The following is a 10,744-nucleotide window of genomic DNA, read 5'->3' on the forward strand; positions in this document are numbered from 1 at the left end:
CAAGGTTCTACAAACGTGTTTCAATTCATCGAACCGAAGTGCAAAAGAAAATGTTGGCCAAAATTAATTGGTTAAAACAATTTGTACAAAATTGGTATCAAAGAAGGCAAGAAAGTAAAAAATTCTTGTTTCTTAAAATAACAGCAATCGAGTAAACTACTGCATCTCTATTAAGAATGTCTCATCAAAATCTATTAGAAAAATTGTTGTTGCCTTGGATAAATGATTGCTTCTCAAACAATGATTACATCTCCTGTTATTTCATTTCACGTTACTTTTATTCTTTTTTCAACCTCTGAATAGAGGTGTATCTTTGTTCGTGCCAAAGTCCTCTCGTAATCTTCTCCAATTGATAAAAAACAAAATTGTAAAATAATTTATCCAATTTTCTTGCGAAATTCGATTCGGCTGGCACGCGAATAAACAGGCCGGTTCCGTGTTTTCATTTCCTCCGAAACTTTCGGCACGGCAATGAATCTTCGTTAGTCTTATCTTAAAATCTCCCATAAAAAAGGACCAAAAACCACCATTGAGAAACATCATAGGAGTATAAGAATATTTTTTCTCATACACAGAGAAGAGAGTGTTCGATTAGCTGAATGATTAAATTATTTTTAACATTTATCTCGACGAGATTATTTTGGGAAAGGAAATTTTTCAAGTATCACAATTTCTTCAATTCGAATTTTTTTCTTACTTCGAGTAATCAACTTTACAAACGCTATTAATTTAGAAAATGAATCAAGTCCTGGATACTTGTAATTAATAATTGCACATCATTGCGATGATCAACGTATTGATTACATACCTATTATCCTAGTAATGAGCGATTGCATTATCGTTTAATCAGTTCGTATTATTACGAACTCATTATTAGAATCTCATTAATGACATACTCTCATAATGAGTATTTTTTTGTTCGTAACACGTTATTATGGATTGTAAGAATCAAATGATTTCGAACATGGATCGATCTACCCCACTCTATCCAACGATCAGAAGAACGTTTTCATTTTATACTCAAGCGTTGAAGGTGGTGAGGAATTAGTCTCGGAGTTACCGTTCATCGTATCCGGTCATCGCGACATCCCGTTTCGTCGCTTCTGTTGCCGGTACCCCACGTGGAACCAAGTTCCCTTTTTCAATGGTAATCACAACCGCGAACAACCGATAACGATCGTTTACGTTCTAAATTAAAAGAAAAAAAGAGCAAATTCAGAGTCTGTCCTCATTCCACGCGAGATTTCACGCGACAAAATGTAAGATAAACGAAAAATATACGGCAAAAGTTATGGGAAAAGGGAGGGAGAAGTAAGTTTTGTCGGAAGAGACTCGAGAAAGCGTCAGAACGATTCGTTGGCCCAGATGATGATTTCGGTTGCCGAGAAAGTTGCCGCGGCTAACAGGAGATTTAGTTTTTCGGGACTTCTCGTCACGTGACAAATCAAACGGTAGAATTTTTGTGAGATACAATCGTTTCCTCTGTTCGAACGAGAAAAGAGGGAGCCCGGTTGAAAGAATACGGATCAGTAGATGTTGAAGAAGTCGAAGATTAAACACAAGGGATCGAAGTTGGTTAAATAAGAATCATGGTACGTAAAGTTTTGGAAATTGAAATTGAAGTCTTTTTTGGGGAGGAAAAGAGTAATTCATTAACAAACTCGTTTGATAACCCACTTTGAATTTAAATGAAAATATAAGTTTGTAAATGATTTATAAGTTGAAATAACACGACGTTGCGATGTAAAGATTTAAAAAGTGGGCCGGTATACCGCGTTGTGATGCGTGACGTTTGAAATAAGAGTGCGGTGTGATTCGAAAATTAATTGGTATCGCGTTGTCATTCACAAAATCACATACAATCGCTTCGTGATCTGAAAATTAGGCCAATACTAATTCACGATTTCGCGAAGTTACAAATGCCATTATTTTGTGATTCACAAAATCACATGTTCACAATATATTATCGTACAATTACGACACGAAACCCTGTAAACTGAAATTTCGCACATAAGCAAGCAAGTCTTCGTAACAATTGCAACATCGAGTTTGAAAGTAAGAACAACATAGTCGTTTCGATGATTTGCCATGTTTCCTGTACAACAAAACTTCTGTTCAATGCCATTGAATGTCAAACAATGATCGTATCATTTATTTATGATAATTTAAAGAATCTGAATACCCAAATTTCATGAAATGTCACCAATTCATTGCAAACATGAGATTCTTTTTTTAACAGTTTAAAAAATCACCGTAGCATGAACGTGTTCATAAATAGAAGTTGCCTGAAGATTTATCGCAACAATTTTAAATAATCCTAGAACCTGTTCAATTTTTATTTTCAGCATTTATACAAATATTTTACTGTTATAAAAAGAAAGATCATGTGAATTCCATCGATGTAATTTCCATATTTTCATTTACTTCGTTATGACGTTTAAACCAGTTACCATTTAAATTAATATCAATTAAAATCTTTTACATACCTCCTCTAAAATATCGTATTCCATTTGCATGAATTGTTAAATTTCAGGCTAATTGAAGAAAACAAATTACCTAATTAATTGATCTCCGCGAGAATTTTTTAATAAATACTTTAACAATTTATGCGTGACAAACATATGGAATTTGAATAATGCATCAATGCCTGGACATTATTTTTTACAAACTGGGCATATTAATAAGAGGACACATTGTACACTGATATTCATTATTGTAAACACAGCAGATTTGTCTGCAATTAAAATGATTTGTGTGATATTTGTGAAATTTGTTAGCATATTTTTTATATTAACAGACACTACTACAACATCTATGCTACCACGTTTTTTATGACATAACAAAACATCATGATATTGAGGTAAAGAAAGAAAATTACCCGATTCACTTTTATGCAATCAAAATGCAATGCTTTTTTTTATGATCTGTAATTGCATTATTCTCAATGTCATGGATAACTATTAACCTGAGAAGATCATGGAGAGCCTATTGAAATTTTTTTTCTTCATTTCTTTATCTTGCCTCTATTCTCCATTCATTCTAATTGCAAGTTCTTCGAATTGCAAGTTCCTTTCAATGCCATTTGTATAATTCATGCGATACGTTGTTAAACACTTCACGAGTGTACGTGGATCACATAACTAATTGCTACGCAGTAAGAACTCTCAATTATTGGAAGATTTAACGAAAAAATTCATCGAAAAGCTTGAAAACTGCGATAAAGTGTAATCACAATTTTTTTGAAATTATTTCTATATTTCGATGACCGATATCACCTGATAGGGCAATGTATCAGTGAGTCATTTGATACAAGAATATTTCAATACATTCTGTAAATGGTTCGTGCAGGTTGTTTTAAAAGTGACGAACGATCGTCCACATATTTGCAGACTTGCAACACCATCGTTCGCCAAGAAAAACTCTTCGTTCCACACTGTTCGTCCTTCGATACTCTAGGATGGTGCAACTGTTGTTCGTCGTCGACCTAGACCCGATGAAAATCTATTTGAAACGCACTTTCCGATCCATTCGAATTTTCAAATGCTTTCACCTTAGAATTCCTATCGATCCACGACAAGACAGAGAAACTCTGCTCGAAGATTAAATAAAATCTTGATTTTTTCTTCCCGGAAGAGGATCAAGAAAGAATGTTATCGAAGCAGAAGAATAAATTAAAGAAAAATATTTCAACTGTTCTTCAAAAGGGTAAACGAGTATTCCAAGAAGAGAGGAAAAAAATTGAATTGCGTTTTTACAACTCCGAAGCAGGAAATCAATAAATTGTATGGAAAATAACGAAACATCCTCGATGAGTATCCACTCCTCGAAAAAAGAATTCTGTTCAAAAACATTACCGAACAATCGCTAGTTCTTAAGACGTTCAATCAAAGTTCAGGTGGCGATGATGCGAGCCATCAAAGTCACTTCTGTCGTTCGTCAGAGTTGATTGACGATGAGTATAGAAGAAAAAAAAAAAAAAATATCAGCGCGAGTTCCGTTAATTACAATTACCATACAAGAGTCGAAATTTTCATCCCCCTCCCTCGATGTTCTTGGACGAAGGTCAATTTAAAGGTCTGTCGATTAAATTTAATGCAAAAACAAGCAATGCCAATAATTTCTTTTTCCTTTACTGATATTTTATTTTCGAATTATAAAAATCATTTTAAGACTAATCTATTCAGCTTCTGACTGTGATCATTATTACTGATAATGCAATTCTTGTATCCTTAAACTTATAACATTTCATCGAATTGCATATGGCATATGACGCACATGGTGCGTCATCAACTGCATCGAACGGTGCAGTCGACTTTCAACATGTTACTCTAGTCGATTGACTGGACGGTGATTACCAGTTTTCGAATGTTAGTTCTCTTTTACCCGTTCGAGAAGGTCGTCGAGGGTTTTACAAAACGCCCCACCATTATAATTTTTCATTTAAGTATGCTGCAGGCGTGTCGAGCCGGGTTAGTCCGCGCCGCGACTACTGAAATGATGTACGACTCGAACGAGATATCATACCGATTATTTTTTTCCAATTAAGTTTATCCGAGTTCATTTAACACGAACGTAGTATTCGGGAAAGAAAAGGTTGACAGAATGATATACTAAATATAGTAGAGGAGAACGTTTAAAATTGAAATTGGAATCGTGATTGGATTCTGTAAATTCAAGATAATGATTGTGAAATTTTGCTACAAAGAAAATAATAGAATTACTAAAAATTTCTGATAATAGATAATAGTTATTGATTAAAGCTTTTTGCAAAGGACTAAACAAATTAACGTATGAAAACATTCTGCCCAGATAACACTAACGACGGAAAAGGAAAAGAAAATTAATGAAAGCCTTGCATGCGTTTGCCAACGATAACGAAACACGCGTTGATAAGACGGACAAAGAGGATAAGAACGAAGAGTACCATAGTCCTCTTTAATCTTAACAAAATGTTCAACAATAACAGTGTTAATGCCTAACGAAATTCAATGACGTAAGTGCGATTCGTCGTTGTTATTTTCAAGCGAAAAGTTTAAGAACTTGCAAGAAGAAACGACGAAATTGAAGAGGAATAATACCTATTGAAAACTTCCATTAAACATAATCAACTAAATATTGTTAATTAATCGATCATGGAGCTCTTATTATGCGCTTTACCATTAGTGTACACGAAAATCATGGTTCATCGTTGGGTGAGTAATGAAAAAATATGAAAAATTCTTTTATTTATTTAATTTGAAATATCGCAGTTTAAAAAAGAAATTCACTATTAAAACGCGAACTGTACTGTGAAATGAAAAAAAAAAATCATTTACCAGCAGCTGTGCTTAAGTGTCAATGACTCGCTAACGACTGAATACAACTGGTGGAGACTTTAAAGGAATCGTGAACGCGGTCAACGCAAATACGGGACAAGTCAATTAAGTAAAAACCGCTCGGTTGCGTTCCCTTTCACGTTCAATGCCCTTTAAAAGATACAAAGTATCTTTCTGACCCATTGTTTAAAAAGACAAAATTTATTTCTCTGCACTTTGATCATGGGTTATTTTCGTTACCGCGACACCAAATCCGTCAACGAGATGTATCGTAATCATGCTAATTGCGGTGCGAATTATTATAATAAATAGAAGGAATTCACGGTCAGGCGTGAAAAACACAAATCGAAACGAACTTTTCCATCTCGAGAGACTTCAACGTCTGTATTATGAGGAATAATATTACTCGGAGTAGCAAGTTTCTTTGAAATTAAAAAAAAAGGAAGTAAATAATAAAGTAAATAAACTCATTGTTATCAGCGAACGGTGAAATGAACTTTAATCACTTTTAATTATAATTAACCTTTCAATTAACCTTCCCAGTAAATCAACACCGATCTTTGATCATTGATAATTATCAATTAATTTTACTAGTGATTATGATTTACGAACAGAAAAGTTGTACATTCTATTTCTTCGTATAAACAGTGTTGAACTTCTTTTTCTAAAAGTTTTTATAGTCTATGTCGCAAAACTGCCGGTTTCAAATGTTTCCTGTAAACCTTCAAACGCGAAACCTGTCAATCGTATGAAATGTTCATTCTACGATATCTATTTCACAGGACACGGTGATACTGATCGTTCAAAAGATCCTCAAGTTCCTGTTGTTTTTGCTATACTGTCTGGTTACACCGTTTCTGATGTTGCAATGTCTCAAGAAACGGAAACGATTACCACCGATCAACAGTCACGTTCTATTGCTCTCAGCCACGGAGATTGCGAGAAGGATTCGCAATAGAAAGGTAGATATTTCATATCAAATCGAACTTGAATGATTTATCGATATACGAGCTTTTTCCCCTGCAGATTAGCAGCGAAGAAGTGGTCAGAGCTTACGTAAAGAGATGCAAAGACGTGAATCCGATTCTAAACGCGATCGTGGTTTCGCGATTCGATGCAGCGATACAAGAAGCAAGAAAAGTCGATGAATTTTTATTGTCGAGCAGAAAAAGTGAAGAGGAACTGGCTCGAGAAATGCCACTTCTCGGTGTTCCCATGACCGTCAAAGAGAGCATCGCGGTGCAAGGTTTGTTTAACTCTAACGAAATTATCAATCCGTTAGTTTATTAGCCAACCCGTATCTAAGATTGAAAATTTTGAGAAGAAGGCTATAGTTTTTAAAAAATTCTTGCGCCATTGTGTTTAGTGGATCAAAATCTCAACGAATGGTCGAAAAATTGTTTTTTTTTTATTGCCACTTCCGGTCTGACCGGAACTGATCAGACTAATTTTTCCTTTCCTTTCGTTGTTCGAAAGAAAAGCGAAGGATTATTTGAAAAAAAGGAGCAAATTGTTAATCGATTTATTATTCGAACTGGCTCGATCGAGTAATAAAGAAAGGAATATGCAAAATATTTCATTACGAAGTCTCTCCTACGCACGGTGTAAGAGTAAGACCCGAATCCTGTAAACTGAAACCGGTTTTGCATTCGACATTGCTTCGAATGGGTTCAAGATCCGTGGCAATCGTTGTAAATATATTACAAAAATACCTGTCTCCGCGTAGTTATTGAGTGTACGGTCTCTTTGAAATGGCAACAAGAACAAACGTTCTAAGCGGCAGAGTCGTTGACCCATTTCTACCAGAATAGAATGACAGTAGATAGTTTGATAAAAGAAAAAAAAAAGAAGAAGATACTATTATGAGAAAGCATAGTAATAAATTCCCGCGGTTTTGTATTTTATTTTTTCCCCGCAATTGTGCCTACGATTAATTTTCCAAATTATAAAAATTTAGAATTACAAAAGTACCCATTTTTTTGTTTTTAAACCTGCCTCAATCTTTTGGATTTTAATTTATTCGCATGTAATATGCCGACAGATTCGTTTATATATTTCAGTACTTTAAAAGATTCAGTACTGATTTCGACCGGAAGTCCCTAACATTCACTGAATGGACATTGACGAATTTACACGTGACGTTTCATTCGACGCTCTCTAATCGTTCAATAATATTCATATTAGTGTTTGTATCGTTTTTTCTCTTTAACGTATCTGTGTCATTATTAATCGTTTCCTTTATCAGCACCATTAGCAACACTAATCATTGCTCGTTAAGAGGTAAAGAAAAATTCTTCTTTAATGGCTTTTCAAGTTTCTAATACTTTAGTCCAAAGTTCATTGTTAACTTACAATTTTTAATTTGCATTTTGCGACTTTAATTAGAATTGATATTAAAATTTAACTGGAATACGTTAATGACATTTATCACTTCAAATTGATGATTTGAAATGTTAATTAAAATATCTTTCGATGTGCAATGAATATGTATATCTACTTTATCAACTGCTGATCGTAATGACATCTTCACACGATTCGACGTGGGAGATAATTACGTACAGTACCGAGCATGGTAGGCTTAGATCCATATATGTTGAGAAAAAAGGTACACGTCGTTTGAAAATCATTTTGACATTTATCAGGGATGTCATACTCGGTTGGAGTGAAAAAGAAGATACCAGACAAAGCGAGCCAGGATGCGACTGTGGTGAAAATGGTACGCGAAGCAGGTGCCATTATTCTTCTCGTTAGCAATACACCTGAACTGTGCCTTTTCTGGGAGAGCAACAACAAAGTGACCGGTCCGACTTGGAACCCTTACGATACTACTAAAGTAGCTGGTGGTTCTTCCGGTGGTGAGGTCTGTATCCTCCCTTTCAACATTTTCATCGAAAATTCAATGATCCTTGTAATTTTATGTTCTTTTCATACGATAAGGAAAATTGATTATAGAATCTCATTTTCAGGCTGCACTTTTAGGCTCTGGTGCATCCATTCTGAGCCTTTCGTCGGACATCGCAGGCTCGGCAAGACTTCCGGCTATGTTTTGCGGAATTTTTGGGCACAAACCTACAGCTTGTAAGCTTTTCATTTCTAAGGAATTTTTTCAATAATACGATAAATTTGTTTTCTTCTTTTAAATGGTCCTATTCGTAGGCTTGGTCTCTTGCAAGGGTCATAAGCCAGATTCGAACGACAGAAACTGGCCTTATTACTTTACCATCGGAACGATGGTTAGATACGCGGAGGATCTTTCTCTTATGATGAAAATCATATCTCAATCGGAAGAAGCACGAAACCGTTTTGATCAGAAGGTATCGCTAAAAGACATGAAGTTCTTTTATTTGGAAGACTGCTGTGGAATAACGAATTCTATAGACAAAGAAATGAAAGGAGCGATTCAGAGTCTAAGGAAGCATCTTGAGATGTCGTGCGGGATTACAGTGCAGAAGGTTTGTTTGTAAATACACGGCTTTTTTTTTTTAAGAAAAATTAGAATAATGTATAAAATTTCAGGCACAGTTGAACGATATGAAATTCGCGTTCGATATAGCAACGCACCTGTTACTGGAAATGGAGGTGGACGGGATAACGGAGGAAGTCAAAGCTGTGGTAAATATATTTTTCTACTCCGAACATGTTCATTCTCAGCTAATTACCATTTCAATTGGACAGGGTACGAGCAAGATTCTACTCGAATTATTGAAATGCTTTTTCTTTGCATCATCCCACTCGTTACCACTGATCACTTATGGATTGTTAAAGTGGGTGAGTAGTAAATTCCCAAATAGTTATCGCAGTAAAATGGTCGATAAGAAGATGGCACTGAAGAAACAATTTGAGGTAAAGTCAGATACCTGATGTGTGTAGTATTAGAAGGAAAAGGAAAACTTATGAGAAAATTGTTGAAATTATAGGATCTCCTAGGTGACAATGGGGTTTTGATTTATCCTACATACGTCACCCCAGCTCACTATCATCATCAATCATACCCTAAGGTCGCTAATTTCACTTACATGATGATTTATAATGTATTGGGACTACCAGTGACTCAGTGTCCAATGGGATTAAACAGTAAAGGTTTACCTATTGGTCTTCAAGTAAGTGATTCATGTCGACTTTCGCTCACGCGATATCGCGGGCTGATTATTTACGTAAATATTTATAATAATTATTTTCCATAGATTGTCGCCAATGCAGGTAACGACCACTTAACGATTGCCGTGGCTCAAAGAATTGAGAAAGCCTTTGGCGGATGGCAAGAACCACCCACTACCGAAGTATCAATTTAACCCTTCCTTAATCATAAAACAAGACTTCCAGTAACATTTTCACGTGACCTGACAATATTTCGTATCATTCGCAACATACCGAACCCAGTCATGAACATTTTTATATAGTACCTATCATGTACTCATTTTCATTTCTTTTAGTAACGACTTGTTGTTTTTCTTTTTAATTATATGTATATCTTGATTTTCTATTTATTATAGCACATAGACATTTCGTTCTATAATATATTATAGTCTTGTACTTAATGTATTGTCGATCTTAAGTGACGCACGTGGTGTGCCATTAGTTGGTTAGCGTAAGACGAATGGGGTGCATCATCGGTTCATTAGCGTAGTATGCACCAGGTGCATCGCGAGAAAAAACTGATCTTTTGTACTCGTTACAAGAAGTATGGTAAGTACTTGTTTTTTTTACTGTAAAGTGCTCTATGAGCATTCGCAGAACTATATAAAATAATGAGGATTAAATAATCATATTTAGTGTTAGACAATATGAAATATTGATACACTTGGAAGTTGATAAAATGATGTATTATAAAAATTCTAAGAGCGCTTCAGAAAGACAATAGTGTAAATTAAACTTAAAATCAACGAAATTATTTTGTTATAATATTGTTTGTTTTTTGTACAGAATAATGGTATCGTCCTTTATAAAAGCGAATAAAGTTAATTGTTAAAATAAAATCTGACACTTCAATTGTTTTCCCCCCTGAAATGGATTCAGTAAAAAGCTGTATTCCATTTTTCCTGTTTTATTCAGTCAAATTATTTCAATGTTTCAAGGCCGTAATTTATATGCGGATCATTGTTGTCGCTGGTACCGTCAACGCGTTTGCATGAATTATTAAAATCTGGCTACGTAAAACAATTTTAATTTATTTAATTGATTTTCTAGTCCAATCCTGATTACTACTTCAATTACTAAATTATAAAAAATGAAATAAAAGAAATGTACATTCTTTGTCCACTACTATAATAATACTTGCAAAATTTAGTAAGTACTTCAATAAAAAATCTTGAAAAATTTACACCCTATATAATCATCCTTCAATTTTATAATGAATCAAGAATTGAAGTTACAAGTACACGTTCCAACTACAAAAAAAAAAATTATTTGACATCCTTTTTTTCATTTAT

At 34.6% G+C, this 10,744-nt stretch overlaps 1 protein-coding gene across 5 annotated transcripts; it reads left to right on the forward strand.

Moving 5' to 3' along the window:
- Nucleotides 1-1,049: 1,049 nt before the first annotated feature.
- On the forward strand, nucleotides 1,050-10,291 carry LOC114880403 (fatty-acid amide hydrolase 2-A-like). 5 transcript variants are annotated; one of them, XM_029196383.2, is made up of 11 exons: nucleotides 1,162-1,592; nucleotides 4,810-5,192; nucleotides 6,098-6,277; nucleotides 6,342-6,561; nucleotides 7,958-8,175; nucleotides 8,282-8,393; nucleotides 8,472-8,767; nucleotides 8,832-8,927; nucleotides 8,991-9,158; nucleotides 9,233-9,415; nucleotides 9,500-10,291. In XM_029196383.2, the coding sequence occupies exons 2-11, from the start codon at nucleotides 5,133-5,135 to the stop codon at nucleotides 9,605-9,607; spliced, it is 1,641 nt and encodes a 546-aa protein (XP_029052216.1). In that variant the 5' UTR covers nucleotides 1,162-1,592; nucleotides 4,810-5,132; the 3' UTR covers nucleotides 9,608-10,291. The 5 variants fall into 5 exon arrangements, with proteins under 5 accessions (XP_029052219.1, XP_029052216.1, XP_029052218.1 ...); XM_029196382.2 differs by lacking the exon at nucleotides 1,162-1,592 and adding an exon at nucleotides 4,457-4,593; XM_029196386.2 differs by lacking the exons at nucleotides 1,162-1,592; nucleotides 4,810-5,192 and adding an exon at nucleotides 1,050-1,147.
- Nucleotides 10,292-10,744: the final 453 nt, after the last annotated feature.

The sequence above is a fragment of the Osmia bicornis genome, chromosome 2, assembly GCF_907164935.1.
Source record: "Osmia bicornis bicornis chromosome 2, iOsmBic2.1, whole genome shotgun sequence".
NCBI classification, from domain to species: Eukaryota; Metazoa; Arthropoda; class Insecta; order Hymenoptera; family Megachilidae; genus Osmia; species Osmia bicornis.